The 21,043-nt window shown below is 41.5% G+C and overlaps 1 protein-coding gene across 1 annotated transcript; it reads left to right on the top strand.

The window, feature by feature from the left end:
* The first annotated feature begins 188 nt into the window (after positions 1-188).
* Positions 189-17,381, top strand: LOC134634210 (kinesin-1 heavy chain-like). The gene is made up of 26 exons (XM_063483269.1): positions 189-525; positions 1,664-1,751; positions 1,828-1,901; positions 2,016-2,120; positions 2,196-2,244; positions 2,327-2,382; positions 2,804-2,891; positions 4,748-4,872; positions 5,702-5,806; positions 7,805-7,950; positions 8,255-8,403; positions 8,829-9,028; positions 10,128-10,196; positions 10,516-10,722; positions 10,818-10,961; positions 11,701-11,889; positions 12,077-12,194; positions 13,865-13,920; positions 14,005-14,114; positions 14,198-14,299; positions 14,393-14,453; positions 15,050-15,121; positions 15,760-15,864; positions 15,966-16,179; positions 16,752-16,869; positions 17,276-17,381. Exons 1-26 carry the CDS (start codon positions 397-399, stop codon positions 17,280-17,282), a joined length of 2,886 nt encoding a protein of 961 aa, XP_063339339.1. The 5' UTR covers positions 189-396; the 3' UTR covers positions 17,283-17,381.
* Positions 17,382-21,043: the final 3,662 nt, after the last annotated feature.

Raw genomic sequence — 21,043 nt, 5'->3', positions numbered from 1 at the left:
ACCTTCTTTCTTTTAAAATACCTGAAGCTACTCAGTACTTAAACGTGACTTCTGACCGTCGGGTGGTCAGAAGTCGCAGATCCTGAGCAGCAATGTGACGCTTCTGTTCATGTGTCATGTGCTCTAATCGTTGTTTAGTTCAGCCCTGCAAAGAGGCTTTTTCATCAATGCTGCGCCCGAAGGGAGCACGCTGTTAGTTTTCTTCTAGCAGACTTTTATTGTCAGCTTTCGCTGAAAAGTGTTGAATAGAAACACAAATGAATGTATGTTTTACAGTTTTTACTTTTGACTTCTTTTTGCGGGGAAAGTCTCTGAGCCGAGCGACAGACAACTTCAGCAGCACCACATTTTTGTTCTCTGAGCGCTTCATCCATCCATTCATCCACAGCGGCGAGGATGGGGGACGCGGCGGCGGAGTGCACCATCAAGGTGGTGTGCCGTTTCAGGCCGCTGAACAGCGCTGAGGTGGCACGCGGAGACCAGTACATACCCAAGTTTAAGGGGGACGACTGTGTGCTGATCGGGGTGAGTGTGCGAAACAGTAAGCGGACCTTTTCACATTTTATTAACTGAAATTGTGTCCTAAAAAAAAGAAAAAAAATTTGACATCGTTATATATTTTAGGTTGGAAATGCTGATTTTGGAGGCACTAACAGTGCAATAAACAACATTGCATCATCTATTTAATGTACTACTATCTACTCGTTTTTTATTACCTTATTTTGATAGAGACAGTAGAGACTGACACGAAAGAGGGAGAGAGGGGGTGGGGGGAAGACACATGCGGCTCATCCCAGTGAGCTAAACCGGCGGCCCTCCTATTCTTTACTTAAGGCTAATGAAAGCCACTTAAATCAACTTGAACAGGTTGCTTTAACCATGATTTCACCATGCCTGCACTGAGTTGCTGCAGTGTGATTGGCTGATGTGACTGCTTCCGAGCGGTTGAACATGAACATTCACTTTCTTTAATGTCGAAGTGCTTTTTAACATTCGTACCCCACCAACCTTCCAATTAGTAGATGACCTGCTCAACCTGCCAAACCACAGCCATCCCCCAAAATGTTCCTCACTGTAGTAAAATAGTTTAGAAACATATCCCACTTGTCTAGTAACTTGCGAACACACTTGAGCTGTGTCACATCAAGTATCTTATGTTTTTAATCTGATGCTCGTAAAGTGCCTCAGCTGAGGACACCCTGAAGGCAGAGGAGGAAGTAACAAAGCATATATTAAATATAAATAATTTGCTAAATATAACAAACATATTCAACAAAGAAAATTCCAAAGAAAGAAAAATCAAAATCTCAAACCAGAAAACCCAGGGGGGGACACTGATCTAGAAGCAGATGACTCAACCATGGCATGAAGAGAAAACAGTAATACAGGCTTATGTAAATGCATGGGTGGGAAATAAATAAAGACAGGAAATCAAAGCAAAGCAATATCCCCCAAAGAGCTGACCTTCAAAGTAAAACAAGACTAAAAGAGAGACACTACAGACAATGGATAAAATATTACAAACACAAACTAAAAGTAGAAAGCAGGGGGAAAAAAGATTGTGCAGTGAGCATGAAAAAGTAGGGCTGCTGTTGTGCAGCAAACTCTAAATTCTTGATGGTATACTTTACTATTTCTCACTGCTTCCACCTCTTGTTTAAAGGGCAAACCATACTACTTTGACCGTGTGTTCCAGTCCAAGACAACTCAGGAGGAGTTTTATAATGCTGTGGCTCAGAAGATAGTCAAAGGTAAGCTGTGCATTGGAATCTGTTCATGAAATACAAAGCCAAACCCCAATCCTAAATGTGTTACTTCTTTGTACAGATGTTTTGGAGGGATACAACGGGACCATCTTTGCTTATGGGCAGACATCTTCAGGCAAAACACACACAATGGAGGTACTATGAAGTATCAGCTGTTGCTTTTTTTTTGCTACTGGTCAAACATATTAAAAATAGCCAGGAAAAGCCTGAGATTCTGTGCTGTCTTACTTTTATCATCATGTCCTGAAGGGGAAGCTTCATGACCCTGAAATGATGGGAATCATTCCTCGAATTGTGCAAGACATCTTTAACTACATTTATTCCATGGATGAGAACCTGGAGTTCCACATCAAAGTATGTAGCTGAGCAACGAGGCAGGAGCACATGAAAAAATCTGATGAAGTCTCACTGTGCGCTTTTGTTTTGCAGGTTTCATATTTTGAAATCTATTTGGACAAAATTAGGGACTTGTTGGATGGTATGTACGGGGCTCATCATCAGTCAGACCCTGTCTGTAACAGAGACCATGATTCATTCTTTGCTTTCATTTTCCTCCACAGTGTCAAAGACCAACCTTCCTGTACATGAGGACAAGAACAGGGTCCCATATGTCAAGGTAAGACAGACTGAGTGCTTCATTTTCAAGGCATAACATTGTTTCTGATTAAACTCAAAGTCTGCAGTCATACAGTCACACACTTCTCCCAGCCGGTTCTAATGCATTAGTTATGAACAACAGAGCAAAACAATGATGCTACTGTGATAGCTTACCTACAGGGTTTTATGTATAAAGGGTAAGAAGGCTTTACAGATCATTGTATTTCATTTGGCATTCAGCTATATGTCACATAGGCCATGATTGCATGAAGAAATCCAAGCTACTGAGACCATGAAGCACTAGCTCTCCTTTCATAAATATCCAGTGGAGACTGTTAGCGTGTCACGGTCCCTTCAGCTAATAAATGTGTCTCTATAAACCAGTCCTGCTGTGGGGCTACTGAGAATAATATTTCCTTGTGATGTTCATGTGTCCCCAGGGCTGTACCGAGCGTTTTGTCTGCACTCCTGAGGAGGTCATGGAAGCCATAGACGAGGGCAAAAATAACCGAAGCGTGGCTGTCACAAGTGAGTTCATACATTGCGGCCTCTCATGGGTTCATCCTCACTGAGTCTCCTGACTGTTGCCACACTCCCAAAAGCTGAGCCAAGAAGACATCTGTGAAAAACACATTAAAGTCAGGTTCTTTCTAACCATGGGTACACGATTTAAACTGAAGCTGAGCTGACTTAATTATGCACTTATTTTCTGAATTAAATGGATCCCATTATGGCATCAGTTAGGTTTGTTGGAAAATTATAATTTCTGTAAACAGACATCTGCATATGAACATACTGTCAGGATCCTGGGTCATTTGACCCAGCGTTCTTAGTTTTCCTGTGTTTCTGTATTATGTCAAGTTCATTTGTGATTTATTCTATGGCTCCTAGGTTTTGATCCCCTGCCCCTCATGTTTCTCTGTGCCCTCTGTTCTGTGTTTAATCTTCTCTGCCCGTATGTTCCCCCTGTGTTGTTGCCTTCTGTGTCTCCCTCTGTGTGACTGTCTTATATAGTGATGTGAGTTATTGTGCTTTGCTCCCACTCCTTGTGTTCCATGTTTTCCTCTTCCCTTTGTGTATTTCTTCATGTGCTCTCCCCATGCTCTCTCTCCCCTCCTGTCTCCCCTCCTGTCTGTGTCTCTGTGTTCTTCCTGTGTTACGTTTAAGGTCCGCATCTTGGGTTAGTATTTTCAGCTCCGTGCCCTCCCTGTCTTGTTATGCATAATTGTCCTCAGCTGTGCTCCCCGTGTGTTCCCACCTCACTCATTACCTTCTGTGTATTTATGTCGGAATCTCCCTCTGTTCCATGTCGCCTCGTCCCTTGTGTGCCTCTCTGTAAAGTTTAGCTTATATTTTCCCAGTTTAGTTTTGTATTATTATTTGTGTCCCACCACGCCAGCAATAAAGCTGTGATTTTGTGTTCACCCCTCGTGTCTGAGAGCCTGCATTTTGGGTCCAACTCCTGCCTGCCACACAGCGATTCTTGACACATACAGAATCTGTAAGCACGGGACAACATTTTTGGTCCTGGAAGCTGGAAGCTGACTGGTTGTATCTAGGCAGACTTTGGTTGCATGCATGTCCATGCATAGAGCCACTGTGATGGTAGTGCCACTGTGATGGTAATAGACTGGTTCTTACATAATGCATTTCTACGACAGTTCACACCAGCACTTGTTTCTGCTTTCTATGTAACATTCATACTCCAATGGAAGCACCAGTGAGCAACTTCAGTATCTTGCTCAGTGATACTTTGGCATGCAGACTGGAGCAACCACCAGTCTTCTGATTAGTCGATGACCTGCTCTGCTTCCTGATCTGCAGCCACCACAACAAACGTTTTTGCTCTACCTGTGATCAGCAGGATAACACAGTCGGAAGGTCCCGTGTGATCTCCTAATTTAACGCTGTGACGTAAAGATTAAAGGAGATGCTGATCTGCTGGGAAGGCAGCTGTGCTCACCACTATACCACCATTCCAGATGTCAAGGATTGGTTTTGGACTTTGGAGTTTGCATATCTTCCCTGTGCCTGCAGGTTTAAAAATACCAGTCCATTTCCATTTATCTTTCCACTCAGCAGGACATATTCCATGTTCAATAATTCCATTAAAAAGGCAAGAACAGCATTATGGACAGTCAGGAGGTGTTAGAATTAGAAGATGTGAGGCCTTTTAGATACCAGTCAGCTACAGCTACCTGTGTTAGTCGCGGCTGGAGTTTTTATGTATTCTAGTCTGGTTAAGTCTCATTCTTTTACCTTGGTAATCCCTCAGAAAAAACACTTCAATGGGCCATTAGTTTTATAGCGTGCAAACCTAATCAGTTATTATAATCAGTAATAACTGTTTTTTTGTGTGTTTGTGTGCCCACATGTACATTCAGACATGAATGAGCACAGCTCCAGGAGTCACAGCATCTTCCTCATCAACATCAAGCAGGAAAACAGTAAGACTGAACAGAAATTAACCGGCAAGCTGTACCTCGTCGATCTGGCTGGGAGTGAAAAAGTATGATCCTCAGTACTCCTCCTCCTCTCTGACCTCTCTCATCTTCATAACCTCTGCAAATGTGTTTTTTCCCAATTTCAAGAGCCCGCCTCTGACTTGAACCAGCTAAAGAGTAGCTTTTAAGTAGTTGTTTATTAATACAGCAGAAACCAGGCCTGATTTAAAATTCAGGGTGGAAACAGCTCTTTTACTCTCATTTCCCTTTTCCCTAGTGGCAAAGTGTGTCTGTATTAAATGGATCTGTATGATAAAAGTTTAATTATGCTATCGTGCTGCCACTTCCGTTCATGGGGGGAAACTAGAACAATCTTCCATCAGTAAAGTGTAAAATGTTAACAGACCAGTCATAGCGCTAAACTCCGGGAAAGCCATTGACATGCTTTGAATGTCAATGTGAATGTTGAAACCTCATGCTTCATCCCGAGCACTTAGGTCTTCAGGTCAGAGGCTACTGGTGGTCCCACGTACTAGGTTTAAAACACGTGGGGATCGGGCTTTTCAGGCACTGGCACCTAGGCTGTGGAACTCCCTGCCGTTGTCTTTACGCTGTCTAGACTCTACTGACTCCTTTAAAAAGCAGCTGAAGACATTTTTATACAAACGGGCTTTTAATTAATTTTAACTTGTGTGTCTGATCTTATTGTGAAGCACTTTGTGATTTTTATCTGTGAAATGTGCTATATAAATAAATTTTACTTACTTACTTACTTACTTTGTCAACTTTCTTTTACTAAGCTGATCTTGTTAAAAGAAAAAGGTTCTGAGCATCTGTAATGTGATACAGTTTTCAGCTCCACTATAACAATTGTGCTGTTTTTGTGTTTCAAAGGTGGGTAAAACTGGAGCAGAGGGTACAGTGCTGGATGAAGCCAAGATGATTAACAAGTCCCTGTCTGCACTGGGAATTGTCATCTCAGCTCTGGCAGAAGGCTCGGTGAGACAGTTTTCGAAGCGTGGTGAAGCGTTAGAATTACTGCCACTCCAAAATGTGATTCAAAGTTTATAAATGAAATTCGTAAAAGGAGAGGCTGAAGTGAGTTTACTATCACAAATGTGCTGATTCGTTCATTAGATCTTTTAAAAGATCCCATAAGTTATATTTGCATGAGCGTGGTGACAGAGCTGTGAAGTGGGGTGGGATTACATTAGCTCTCAACGGCTTCTTGTTTGCAGTGGTCATGGACAGGCTGACAGAAGAGGCCAGGCAGGTGTCTCTGTGAACCATTATGTTTACACAGGACATTTGGATCTGTGGTGACAATAGGGAGCAGGTGGATGAGAGCCTGGAGAGGTGGAGGTATGCTCTGGAGAGAAGAGGAATGAAATCCAGTAAATCCCAAAAGGTTGATTCTGTTCATCTGGATGTAGCGTTGTTCATTCGGTGGTGCTAGTTTCAGTCATTGTGCAATGTACTGTTTATAAGGTTGGGGAAACCTGCAGTCAGCTGAGACTGAGGAAGTCACTTGGATGAGTGACGAAACGTTTCTCCCACTGGAAACCCTACGTCAAGATGAACAGAATCAACCTTTTGGGATTTACTTACCTAGATGATTGAGCATGCATAAAGAAATCCAGTAAAAGCATGACAAAATGCATGTGTGTGAATAAGAAGGAGACAGGTATAGCTGTGAAGCTGGTGGAGCAGAGGTAAGTTTAAATACCTTAAACCATCCAAAGCAACAGACAGTGCACAAGAGAGGTGAAGAAGAGAGTGTAAGCAGGGTGGAGTGGGTGGAGATGAGCGTTGGGATGATTTGACAGAAGGACAGCAGCAAGAGTGAAAGGGAAAAATTACAAGATGAAAGTTAGACCTGCCATTATGTATGGTTTAAAGACGGTGGCTGACAAAAAAAAAATAGGAGAGGTAGAGGTGAAGATGCTAAGACTTCCACTGGCAGTGCCCAGACTGGACCAGATTAGAAATGAGTTCATCGGAGACAGTAAAAATGAGCAGTTTGGAGACAGTTATAGAGGCAAGGGTGAGGTGGTTTTGATATGTTCAGAGAAGGGAGAGTGGATATGTTGGATGAAGGATGTTGAATATTGAGCTGCCAGGCAGGAGGAAAAAATGAAGACAACAAAGAAGATTCATGGATGTAGAGTTGTATGACATGCAGAGAGTTGGTGTGACAGAAGAGGATGACAGGGACAGGGTGAGATGGAGGCAGATCACTGAATTCGAAGAATTTGTTGTACTGTTTCTGCTGATGTCTGCGCCTTAAACACTTAACACACTGGGTAAATGTGCACATCACCATGTAATGTGTGCAAGATAGATGTTGATCTACTGATCACATCATATTTCCATTTTCTTGGTTATTACTATGACTATTTCCAGTTCTGGGGGGTCTATCAGACCAGATTGGACCTCAAAAAATTATGCTAAAGATGAGCCCAGCACGCTAAAATGTGAAGGCAAAGGTGTATATGTATGAAAAGTTGTGAAATCATCAGAGTGCAAACCACCTGTGTAGCTGTTTAGGTTAAAGGACTTGCAATACTGTGGAACAATCTTGTGTGCAAAAATAGGAACATCAGCCAGCAGCTGGAGACATTTTTTAAATATTTACTGTTTCTTTTTATTGTAGGACGGCATTATAGAACCTGAATACATTTTACATACCATAAGACCTGATCATAAGACCTGATCTAAGCCACTCTGAATATCCCAGGAAGTGCACCTATTTCAAAGATCTAGGAACCCTGAGATGAACCATCGGCCTACTGCTCAGGAGCCTCCATAGAGGGTTTTTATATTGCTAAAATGTTACAAATTGAGTATATTATATTTTGTAAGTACATGATAGTGGACCGCAGTCCTTAATTTTAATTGCTCAGTTACATTTCATCACAAGAGGCTTCACTGTTGTAAATGCTGTTTGTGACATGCAGAATTATCATATAATGCAACATATGGTCTCAATCTGCCTAGTCCTACATACCATACAGAGACAGTAAGATGACCAGAATCCTGCAGGATTCCCTGGGAGGAAACTGTCGGACAACTATGGTCATTTGCTGCTCACCTTCGGCTTACAATGATGCAGAGACCAGGTCTACATTGCTTTTTGGACAGAGGTACGTAGACACAAACCTGTCATCACCTCTTTACAAATGATGTTACTGAACTGAAAGGTGTTCCACAAATAGCTACATTTTAATATTAAAAGATTAGAGGCAAAGAAGACTATGGTCTAGAGTCATAAATATGAATGATCCATAGGTTTGGTGTCTGACTCCATAAAGACAGGGCACCGACTTAAGCTCAGACGCTGAGAAACACCGACCTCTGAGCTGGCTCTGCGGTGAAACCAGCCTCAACTGTGTGCTGTTAGTATTCAAAACAGACCGCTACCACTTTCTCACCTCTGTGTCTCACCAGAGCAAAGACCATCAAGAACCAAGTGAGTATGAATGTGGAACTGACAGCAGAGCAGTGGAAGAGCAAATGGGAGAAAGAGAAGGAGAAGAACAAGACACTGAGAAACACAGTCACCTGGCTCGAGAATGAGCTGAACCGCTGGAGGAGCGGTGAGGGCCACAGGCTATATTATGGGCAGGTTAAAGCAGAGGCAGAGGAGTTTGCAGACATATGATCATTGTTTTTATGTGTTTAATGTTAGTATGGATATGTTCATAACAATGTTAAATCTTGTGTCCTTGTGTTTAGCAATTAGAGTTGAGCTGCACATGGATCCTAACTGGAGGCTTTTAAAGAAAGAGCTCCTTGTTTCTATATTTAATAACCACAAACAGTCCCCCGGAAAAATATGCAAGACCATGCCTGTCCTGCACTAATGCTACACATGAAGGCTCGTTAATTTTAACTAGTTTTCCTTTCTTTTTTTTGTATTAAGAACCTGTTAAGAAAAGGATTGCTGTGAAACATAGCAGTCATAATATTTTCTCTGATGGAAACAGACCTTCTTATATCATCTTTCTGCTGCTCCCTGCAGGAGAGAGTGTGCCAATGGATGAGCAGTTTGACAAAGAAAAGGCCAAAGAAGAAGTCCAGGCCCTGGAGAGCACCCACCACAATGACAAGATGCCACCCAAACCTGCCCTGAGCTCCCTGCCAGGAGTCAAACTCACAGATGCAGAGAAAGAGAAGTACGAGGCGGAAATGGCCAAGCTCTACAAAGAGCTGGACGACAAGGTAACGAAACAACAGTTTTGGTGTTGGTTGAATTTGCTGCACGCGCCACTTGTGGCCTTTTTGCTCACGCTGAAAGCATGCTTGCAAGTGTGGTGAAACACCTGGACTCTGATGAAATGAAGACCAGCTAAAAAAAACGTGAATGCAAAAGTTCAAAAACCTTAAGTGTTGAACTGATTTAAGCTGAACTGAACGATGCAAGTCAGGATCACATGAATGTGCATGTATTATATCACAAATGTTTGAGCACTAATGATTGATATTCAGCTTTGTGCTTTGAATGAAAGTGTCCCGTGGGCAAACATCCAAGCCTCCAACAATTAAGCCCTTTCAGCATTTCAGAGCCTTTTCTTAATTTTACTGTAGGGATGTAACAGTAAATCCCAGTATAGGTAATAGTATATATATATATATATATATATATATATATATATATATATATATATATATATATATATATATATATATATATATATATATATGCGTGTGTGTGTGTGTGTGTGTATAGATAGATAGATAGATATTGGTCTTTATCTCCTTCTTGACTGTGTATTTAGGCTGGCTCATTGCTGAACAGTTCTGAAAATCTGTCAAACAGTGTAATCTCAGTACTGCCTGTTTTGTTTTATATATATTAGATAAATATATTAGAACATGCAGATAAAGTGCAATGCAGTAGCAACTGACTGATTTTTTTTAACATATTTAAATAGACATTGCCTCAGGCAAGACATGCTATTAATCTCCAGCAGGATGACAGTAAAAACTAGAACACTGAATCTATTTCGGTAGTACATTGACTTTGTGAGAGCAGGATGAAAACTATGTAAGGTTTCACAATTCCAGTCACATGAAATTTCACAATATCTTCACTTCATCTTTCTCTTTTGTTTTAATAATGTAAATTCATTCTTGATATTGGAATAAAGACAATATATTTATGTGAAAACCAACATTCGTCTTCTAATTAATTTTGGTGAACTTATTTCTTTTGACCAGCAGGTGGTGCAATTGGTTGCAGTTCAGTATTGCTCTTTGGTAGGAGAATTATGTGAATGAAACATTACTGGATTTCTCTTTTCCTCTGCCTTTCCTGCAGGACGATGAGATCAACCAGCAGTCTCAGTTGGTGGAGACGCTGAAGCAGCAGATGTTGGATCAGGAGGAGGTGACACTGCATCCGCCTTCCCTAACTTCCTTTCTTTCCTTCCTTCCTTCCCCTGTGCCTTCCCGCTGTTCCAAATCCCCCTAGGCACTCCTGTTAGCATAAACCTGGTGTGACAGCTGATTGCAGACCATTAGTAGCCCTGCAGGAGAGGTCAAACTGTAATTCACCCTTAGCAAGCACAGGAGCCTTACCAGATTGAGCACATTTTTCTTCACTGTTCAGAAATCTGTTTTGTAGTCCCTGCTGTTGATACATTTTTTAACCTACTTTCAAACCTGACCATATGAGAGCATCACTGAGCATCATTTACCTCTCCTAGCTATTAGCATCCTCTCGCCGTGACCACGACACATTGCAGACGGAGCTGAACCGGCTGCTGGCGGAGAATGAAGCCTCCAAGGAGGAAGTGAAGGAAGTGCTGCAGGCCCTGGAGGAGCTGGCTGTCAACTACGACCAGAAGAGTCAGGAAGTTGAAAACAAAACCAAAGAGTTTGAGGCTCTCAGTGAAGAGCTGAACGAGAAATCGGTGAGCAGCTTGAAGCTTTGGGGGAATTTGCTGGAAGTAAAAACACTAATACTAATCCTAGATGCTTTGTGATGTCTGTTATCGTCCACCACCAGAGCTCCTTGGCCTCCATTGACTCAGAGCTTCAGAAATTGAAGGAGATGACCAACCACCAGAAAAAGAGGGTCACTGAGATGATGTCATCATTACTCAAAGACCTGGCTGAGATAGGCATCGCTGTGGGAAGCAATGACATCAAGGTTCCCAGTTTGGCTCTGATACACTGTTTCATATTCAGAAAAGTGACATTTGGGTTAAAACTGTGAAATGACAGTGCTTTAGACCACAAGCTAACAACTTGTGGTCTAAGAACTATCAACATCATCAGGTATTCAGGTGATCCTTGCTGAAAATGAGGATGGTTTTGCATAGGCCGGTTGCAAGCACTTAATTCCACTGTGGATGTATCTCTCATTCAGTTTCTTTAGTGGATTCAGTCAGAAAATGTAGAACATGAACCTTGATCAAGTTCCAGCCAAAGTAGAACTTCAAATTACCTTTATTATCACAAAAAAAGAAAAGCACCCAATCTTGAAAAATAAGAAACAGAAACTAAACTATGAGTGTTGAATTTCTGCATATAATGACTTTCAATAGTCCTTAAAAAAATGGTAAAATAGATTTGGTTGAACCAACAGTGTGAAATTGATTCAAACGTAAAACTGGTAAAAGCACAAAGATGCTCACAGAAAACGCTTCAGCAGACAAATGTTCTGCATATTTTATGATCAGACGACAGCAATCAGCTGGTCGCCATAGTTTTAATAGGAAGTGTGAGCATCTTGTTTTGTTTGCACTGGTTTCCAGTGTATCTCCAACTGCATGCTCGTCAAGAAATTTTGATAAACTCCTAATCTATTTTAAACTCCATGGATGGTCTGTGTGGGACTGATTCTGAGGAATGTCTTTGACCTACGTAATGTTCTCTCACGTCCTCAGCAACAAGAGAGCGGTGGTCTCATTGACGAAGAGTTCACCGTGGCCCGTCTCTACATCAGCAAGATGAAGTCAGAGGTGAAGACCATGGTGAAGCGCAGCAAGCTGCTGGAGAGCACACAGACCGAGACCACCCAGAAGCTGGACGAGACTGAGAGCGAGCTGACTGCCTGTCAGCTCCGCATCTCCCAGGTAACAGCTGCTTAACAACTGCTGCCATCTCAGATGCTGTCGCCATAGTGACATATAGTTAAGATGTCAGATTATGTGGTTGTATATCAATAACAATGGGGCCTAACAATGGGGTCTGGCCTAAAAGAACTGTCATTTAATTTGTATGAGTCCTTTTCATGTCTTTCGTTGGCCTGTCGTTGTTTAGCAAGAAGCCAAAATCAAGTCCCTGACGGAGTCCCTCCAGAATGTGGAGCAGAAGAAAAGACAGCTGGAAGAGAATGTGGACTCTCTCAGTGAGGAAATAGTCAGGATCAGAGCCCAGGGTGAGCAACATACTCTCTGCTCTCCATTCTGTTTTTGCACAAGAAGCCCTGTTTGGCTAAAGGTGTGTTGTGGAGAAGGCAGTGAAACTGCTGTAAGAGGTCCTTAAGCTAACTAATAGTTGTCTGCATAGTGACTCAAATGTTTTAGGACATAAAAGCTAAAGCAAGTGGGTACAGTGGTGCAATGGTGACCTTAAAACAAAGTCTCACACTCTGATTTAAAAAAAAAAAAAGTCTTGGAAACAACCCTGAATAAAAGGATTTAATCTTCTCTGGTGTTTTAGGGCTATTGACCAGTCAGATAGGGTAAAATCCACATTTCTTTAAAAATGTATTTATTATATGTACCAGCCACTTCATTAGGTGCACCTTGCTAGTACTGGGTTGGACCCCCTTTTGCCTTCAGAGCTGTCTTAATTCTTTGTGAAAACTCACATGTGAAAAATATTTGGATACATTTTTTGTTGTGCATCGCGGTGCAGCAGGCAGGTCCCAAATACAGGACACAGAGAACAGAACTTAACCTTAACGGTAGTTTTACTGGTGGCTTCACAGGAACCAAGGTACAGATTAATAATAGAACTTATTAACTAGGAAAATCTCTTTGGAAACATGGAACTCACAGGGGCCCACGGCAAGAGGGACAATGTGACAAAGAACAAGGGGGAAACTCAGACAATTGATACACAGCAGGTAATGAAGGGAGAGGAAACAGATGGGAAACAAAGTGGGAACAAATCAGGAATAACAAGACAAGGGAAGTTAAACTTGACACAAGACTATCACAATAAAACAGGAACAAGCATACACACTGAGACCCAGACTATGACATGCCAAACTAACACAGGGATAGAAGATTCAACACAGAGACAGAACATAGAAAGACTAGACAGACACGGGAACGTCACTGGGGGAACAAAGGGATCACAAAAGATATCGATTTAATAAGCAAGGAGGTGAACTAGAATCCTACAAACTGAGAATATAATAAATGGCAAACTTAAAGGTATCCATAAAACCATAAAGAAATATAAAATCCTGGATCCAAGATCCAGAGACCATGACATTTTTATTGTTTTAAACCTGAATTTGTAAAACTAAACTTGAATAAGTCATAAGCATTGATTATTAGCATTGAACGTTCAAAGAAGTGTCTGTGTTTATGGATTTCCCTGAAAGTCATGCTAAAGTAATACCTGTTTCTCCTTTAACCTCCTAAGACTCGAACTCTTCCACGGCATGCATTTTTAATTTCTCTTTGATATTTGGGCTGATTGGGTCCTGATGAATGTAAAAACAAAGAATTACCAGATTTTTTTTTGTACCTTATTTTTGTTGTTAAGAAAAATAAGAGCCACATATGAGGATATTCGTTTAAAATTTTGATAGAACAGTAGCAGTATAATGTCCTCGTAAGTGGATATCAGGCCCTTGTAGAGCAAAATTGAGTATTTTGGTCTAAGTAACCCAAAATGTGATGTCCACATATGTGGACGCCAGGTCCTAGAAGGTTAAATCTTGTTTCCAGTAAACTATGAAAAGGGTTTACATGACGTGGCAAGCTTAAGAAAAATACTGTTTGTACTTGTTTGTGCCATAAGAAACTACAGAAGATCCATTGTTATATCCCAGTTGTTCCCAATAACATGGATCATTTCTTCTCCTTCCAGAGAAGGTTAATGCCATGGAGAAAGAGAACGAGATCCAGTCTGCAAATGAAGTCAAGGTACTGTAACACGTACAAAGTGTGCTTTTAATTGCCCACCTCATCTCATGCAGTGACTAGCTGGTTTTTTTTCCGTGTCTTCAGGAAGCTGTGGAGAAGCAGATCCAGACTCACAGAGAGGTCCATCAAAGGCAGATCAGCAGCCTGAGAGATGAGCTTGACGCCAAGGAGAAGCTTATCACTGAGCTGCAGGAGTAAGACACCACATCACCTAACGCTTGTCTCTTTGAGCGAAACTTACATGACTCGGCTGATTTTATCCCTGACCTCTGTGCAGTCTGAACCAGCAGATCATGCTGGAGCAGGAGAGGCTCAGAGTGGAGCATGAGAAGCTCAAGGCTGCTGACCAGGAAAAGAGCCGCCAGCTGGAAGAGCTCACGTAACATCTCTCGCGTTTATTTAAAAGGAAAATGCAAACTTGTTTAGCAGAACTGTTTTCCAGTCTTATTAACGCTTGTTTCATGTGCTGCAGGGTGCAGCAGGACAGGAGGGAGCAGGCCAGACAGGACCTAAAGGGACTGGAGGAAACTGTGGTCAGTTATTGCCACAAGTTTTGAAATCTGTATTTGCTTAGAAAATGAGTTCACCCACTACACAACAAACCTCTTATGTAAGTAGCTGTTAGCAGTAGTATGTTGCTATGGAGATTTCTGTCTCCACCAATACAACAGAGGTAAGAGGAAAAACGGTAACATTTTTAACATTCAGCTAGCATTAGCAAATATGGTCACTTCTGGTGTGAATGTGAGTATGAATGGGTGTCTATGGGTGGGTGGATGAATGGATAGATGGATGGATTTGATGGATTATGGAAAGCCTTTGTAGTGAAATTGGTGTAATTAGTTTCCTTTAATCAGCTTTAATCATGTGACCTCCTGTCACATTCATGTATTTTTGCACAAAGAGTAGTGGTGCTCAAAGATGTACTTTTTGGGTGCAATAATTAGGTATGAACTGACATGATGTGACATCTCAGTACAGCCTCAATATTATTTATATGGCTCACTAGCCCAGATATAACCCAGATTTGTTGCCAGCAGCAGCAAATGATACATTGTGACATGAGTTTGGAGGGCGATTTCTTGTCACCGTTATTCATTGCAAACCTGTCTTTCTTGTCTTGTGTTAGGCACGGGAGCTGCAGACACTTCACAACCTGAGAAGGCTCTTTGTCCAAGACTTATCCACAAGATTAAAAAAGGTACAAGTCCTCAAAGTGTTTCTGTGATGGAACACATTTCAGCTCTCAGAGCAGATATGTAACCTCCCATTCCCTGAATGTTGCCATGGTGGATCATCACAGTAATCGCCATCTTGTGATCTGATTTGTCATCTGTTAAGACTCCTGTCTTACACAATATCACATGAGCTCTTCTTGCCTCGACCACGACGTTTACCTGGAGTGAGTCAAACAGCTCCATATTTCGCTCATGCGCCGGCAACACTCCCATTTAATCTGCACCCTGATGAAATTTTAATGAATCCAGGGAACACAAACAGAAAGTGTCTGCAATAAGTAGGCCATCTGATTCTTCAAAGGTAGCAGCTGTAATTTAGGGACCTGGGCCCTCAGTGTGCTGCTCATCTCCTGCCTTCCGGCGGAAGCTTGATGAGATAGACAAAGGCAGAGCAGGCTTTCCTGGAGCACACAGAGAATATATTACGCTGCTGTACTCATCCAAAAACTGCTACTTATCACCACATTTAGGCACAGATGGGATTCTCTGGATCAGGGCTCTTTGGTTACAGAATTATTTTTCACTTTGACACTGATTTGAAAAACTGAAAGCAACAAAATAAATTACATAGATAACAAAGTTGTTTGCTGTGCTTGGACAGAATGCTCAGATGGACTCAGAGGACACGGAGAGCAGTGCTGCCCAGAAGCAAAAGATCAGCTTCCTGGAGAACAACCTGGAGCAGCTAACCAGAGTTCACAAGCAGGTAGAAATAGATGCAAACAAAGTGAGACGAGTGTCTCCCACTCAAACTGGCATCTCAAGGTTAAAAGCTCTATTTTTTCTCTTCTGTTTTAAATTCCACAGCTAGTACGGGACAACAATGACCTACGCAGCGAAATCCCAAAGATGGAGAAGCGCCTGCGGGCCACCGCTGAACGGGTCAAAGCCCTGGAGACCGCCCTAAAGGAAGCCAAAGAGAATGCAGCCCGTGATCGTAAACGCTACCAACAGGAGGTGGAGCGCATTAAGGATGCCGTCAAGCCTAAAAACATGGGCAGGAGAGGGTCAGCACAGATAGGTAGGTGGCACCACCGTTTTAAAAAGCGACGTCTTTTACCAGACTAAAAGGTAGCAGTTAGCTAAGCTTGACGTAATCTTGCTGTTTGTTTTAAGATCAGGTATGACACATTATAAAAATAATTCTCAAAAGCTATATAGATGTTGATAATCCTGGTACTCTGGGCAGATTATATAGTAAATTTCATCCAGATTGATTAACAAATCTAGGCGGAGTTAGGGACAAGGGAACATATATATAACACTATGATTATTATAGTAAGCTTTGTACGTTTTGTAGTTTTTTTTGTTTTGTTTTGGACAGGATCAGGCTAATCATTCATCATCAGTGTTTTTTATTTTTATGCTAACCTAGGCTAACAGCCGCCTAGCTTTAGCGCTAAAGTGATAAAGCTAGGCTAACAGCCGCCTAGCTTTAGCACTAAAATGATGCATATACATCAGTATTTTATTAATTTTCTCATCTGATTCTCAAACAGAAAGAAATTAGTGTTTGGGTTTTTTAAAAATATCAGTGGGCCATTAACCTTCCCTCTGTAAATGATTGTTATTGTTTCGCTGTGTCCAATCCAGCCAAGCCCATCAGACCTGGTCAGCTGCCAGGGGCTCCCATAAACTTCAGTGTCAACAGGTCCAACCTCATCCCGAACAACCACCCTACCGGCATTAAGGGAGGAGGAGGCAATAACAGGCAAGAAAAGCATGCACCCTGTTTCCCTGGAGTCCCAGGTTTATGAATTAGCGTTCATGTTTGCTTAATCCTAATACTTTGAGTAACCTCTGTCTGAAGATGACCTCCTAGTTTATAATTAGCTAAGACAGCTGGGCCAAGTAAAGGCTTTTTGAATAATGGCTCAATTACAGCTGCCTTAAAAGCCTCTGATACGTATCCTGTTGATAGAGATAAATTAATCATATTGAAAATTGATTAATTCAGTCTTGTAGAAAGGGGGACACAAAAACGTGACAAGCCAGTGATGACCAACTTATCAACTCTAAGATGATTCATGTTTCTTTTCTCATTCATTTTTTTGCATCTATCCACAATTTTATGGACTTCATTATTAATTGTTGTCAAAATTTCTCCCCCCTCACAGTCCCTGATGGTACTAATACTCACTCAGATACAAAACCAAAGAAGCAGACTGACATGGACATCCATCAGCTGAATCGTTGCACTATTCTTCCAATGTCTAAATGTGTATTTACTGTATATAAGCACAGCATAAGCTGCAAAGCTGCTCTTTTAAGCTCTGTAAGCACTCATAACGTGTAATAGTGTCCTGCAAAATCCGCTTTTATTATGACAGGCTGGTGTGTTTCCTTTTCCCAGGCACAGATAATATTTTACATTGTGCCAACATGCATGTACATACAGTATCAGACCTTGATGGCCACCTCAGCATGAGAGCAGAGATGAAAACAAGGCTGAACGAAGGCCTTGATTCTTTCGTCTGTTTGTTGACTTATTGATTGGTTAAAATGTGACATGCGCAGTTCACAGATGTCACAAAAACATTTGAAGGCAAAAAAAAACAAAAAACACTTTAGTTGTACTCATGGGAAAAAGGAAGTTTTGACAGGACTCTGTGCAGTCCACTCTTACTGTTCCCATAGGATTTACGAGGGCACATAGTAGCCAGGTGCTGCTAATCAAATGCACTTGATTAACAGATCATCAGCGAGTGTGAGCGCCTCTATGAAACAGATGTTTTGTAAGTTTGCTGGTCTGGAACATTCGGATGTGTTTTAATAACGTTCCACAGTTTTCCCAGGGGTGGGCATCACCGGAAATTCACCCCAAGGTCAGATTGTGGAGTTTTTGGAAAATCTGAAAAACAAAAAAAAAAACGGCAAGAGCTACGTCTCCGAATTTACAGGCCTCGGTTAGCATGCTAAATGCTAACGTTCATGACAGGATGACTAGGAAATGACTGCACAAGTATGACTTGTTTGGAAAGGTTGCCAGGAGAAAGTCTCATCTATTGGAAAAGAAGATGGCGGCATGATTTAGGTTTGCAAAGTTGCATCTGAAGGAACTACACGACGTCTCTGGGTAGATGAGGCCAAGTGTGAGACCATCTGTCCAACAGCTTAAGCTTGGCTGAAATTGGGTCATGCAACAGGACAATGATCCCAAGCACAGCAGTAAATTTCCAACAAGATGGTTGAAAAAAAGAAAAGGTGTTGTTTTGGCTCAGTGACAGTCCAGACCTCAACCTGATTGAAATGACCTTATGCATAAATTCAGTTCAAAACTCAACAAACTGAAGCAATGTAAAGTTGTGTTGGCCAAAATTCTTACATGATGTAAAGTTATACAGAAAACAATTACTGCAAGTTAATGCTGCTAAAGGAGGTTATACGAGCTACTGAACTGTGGGGTGTACTGAGTTTTTCACTGGACTGCACAGACTACTGTGAAAACTTTCTTTTTCACGACTGTGTCTTAGTTTATGTCACTGAAGTTGCACTGCTGCATTGCAGCACCTTTTGCTGGAGACAGCAGAGGGCAGAACTGGCATAAGCATAAAGCATGACCGTGTCTAGCATTATAGTCTATAGTCTAGCATAATTGTTATTATTGTATAGATACCTCAATAAAATCAATCTGGAACCGCTGTCATATTTTGGTGTGATAGCTTAATAAGCTAATAACGATGATGCTGAAGCAGCAGTTTTTTGTCCCTTAAACATTTAACATTTTATTAAATGAATCTGTTACTACAGTGCTGGGTTCAGCTTCCACTGCAGTTTTCAAATTTATATATTAATAATTATTAATAAACTTTAATTTGAAAGCTTGCTTGGTGACTTTATTTCCTGTACCATTGGGACACCTCAATGGAGGGGGGGGGGGTTAGTTGAGGAGATGAAGAAACTAGACAGGAGTATATGGGGGGGGGGGGGGGGGGGGCATCTATTAAAGAGAGGGGTAGCAAAGGAAAACGCTTATACTGAGTTGTATGTGAGACTGGATGCTGAGGAAGGAGGAAGGGACTTGTGGTGATTGGCTGCAGACAGAGATTGAGTATGTGCAGCGTGATTAAGAATAGAGATGGAAATGTGCTAACAAATGACGAGTGTTGAAAAGGTGAAAGGAGGACTTTGATGAGCTGATTAATGTAGAAAATATGAGAGGGTATGAAAATAAACAACCAAACAGGAGGAAAAGAAGACCACAGAAAAGATTCATGGATGTCATGGGGCAAACAGAGGTTTGACAGAGAAGCATGCTCGGGATAGGCTGACATGATGGCAAATGATCCACTGTGGCGATCCTTAAAAAGAGCAGCCAGAAGACGAGGAGGAAAATACGTACAAGAAAAACAAATTCCCTACCTAACACATTAGGTGGGGAATCCTGCCTCAGAAAATTCTGAGCATCAGACACTTGGTTTCCTGTATTTTGGGAAAAAAATTTTTTACTTTCAGTTTAGTGCGGGAGACACAACTCAGGCACCATTGAACAGTTTAACATCTGAGTGAGATCTAAACTTTGACAAGATAAGATTCTGTTGTGGGATGACTTTTAAAAATCATATACACACGATTATGTATGTTGTTACTGAGGCTGAAAACAACAATTATTATAGCATTATCTTAACGATATTTAAGAATAATTTCTGTTTACAAATAATATAAGCGTAAGTAAAACTCAACAGAATCAATCTTGCACTGAGCGGTAACAACATCAGCTGGAGCTGAAAAAGGTCCTGGCTGTTCTTTTGCGTCATACCAACTTGTACCACAGGATGGTGTCCTGACTCAACCAAGGCAAGTCACTGAAAGCATTCCTATGCTGTTTTCCAGACACTCCCGAGTTCCTCCTGAGTTAGCCTGTTCCAGCTTTAAAGTCAGGAAAGTGAGAAAAAACAGGATTCGTTTTCTACTGTTTATATTGAAGGCCGCCATCTTGGATTGCTAACTTGTGGTTGGTGGGGCTGCTCTGACTCTCTGAGTAGGAAATCCAAGTTGAGTTGGCATTCCAAAATTTAAATTCCGACTTAATCTGGGTCACACCATTATTTACAGTGGAAGCATGGAAAAAGGGAAAAACCTCTTGGGAAAAGGAGGATAGGGCTTCTAAGAAACAGCAAAAGCGAAAGGAACAGCAATACGCAATGAAAAAGTGCAATGTTGCACTCAGTGATAAAAGTCTGAATTAACATTTTCTGAAAAAACTGAAAGCAAGTTAGCAAGTTGCTAGCTAGCACACTAGCAAAACGTTCAAAAAAAAAAAGAGCAAAACAGTCAAAAAACCTCTCTAAACAAGACTGATGTGTACTGAAATCAGTGCTCGGGACTGTCATTTCCTCTTTACAACAACATGTTGTGTTTTAACACAGAGTTGTTTATGCACACATTCATACATTTTTCTAAGATACTATGGTTGTAGTGTTTTTGCCAGAGGCTAAGTCTGGGTGAGTGACTCCACTGAAGCCTCCCTGCCTCCCTGGGTCTTCCTGGTACTAAATCATTCATGTTCCTGCTTGGATGGTAAAACACTCTTCTTTGATCACCAAAAGAAATTTCAGCTCAGTGTGTATGTTTGGTGATGTTACACGATTTAAAGACTGTGAAAATTAAAAGTCTGGTTCTGAAGGGAAATAATTTCATCTTACTGTCATGACCTTTACCTTAAGGAAATTTACAACTATTCCAAGTTTACCAGAACAAAGTCAAAGACCCCCAGGGTGTTCGGCTGGGAGAGGGCAGGGAGACCTCGAGGCTCTGAAACCCGGCTATCAGCGTTGACAGACGGGCGGAGTGGGAGTGACAGACGACTGCTGTGTTAAATGCCCCAACTGCTACAGGCTGCAATAAAGTACGCGAACTCAAACCGGAAACAAGTTTGTTTGTTC

Source organism: Pelmatolapia mariae, linkage group LG9, assembly GCF_036321145.2.
Source record: "Pelmatolapia mariae isolate MD_Pm_ZW linkage group LG9, Pm_UMD_F_2, whole genome shotgun sequence".
NCBI classification, from domain to species: domain Eukaryota; kingdom Metazoa; phylum Chordata; class Actinopteri; order Cichliformes; family Cichlidae; genus Pelmatolapia; species Pelmatolapia mariae.
The sequence above is the reverse complement of the archived record's forward strand: the minus strand, read 5'-3'. Positions and strand labels throughout refer to the sequence as shown.

Excerpts from the sequence above, each read along its gene's own strand:
- LOC134634210 (XM_063483269.1), top strand. The coding sequence starts at position 397 with ATGGGGGACGCGGCGGCGGAGTGCACCATCAAGGTGGTGTGCCGTTTC. Across the intron at positions 8,404-8,828 it reads GCTGAACCGCTGGAGGAGCG|GAGAGAGTGTGCCAATGGAT; the intron begins GTGAGGGCCACA and ends TGCTCCCTGCAG. Across the intron at positions 10,962-11,700 it reads TGGGAAGCAATGACATCAAG|CAACAAGAGAGCGGTGGTCT; the intron begins GTTCCCAGTTTG and ends TCACGTCCTCAG.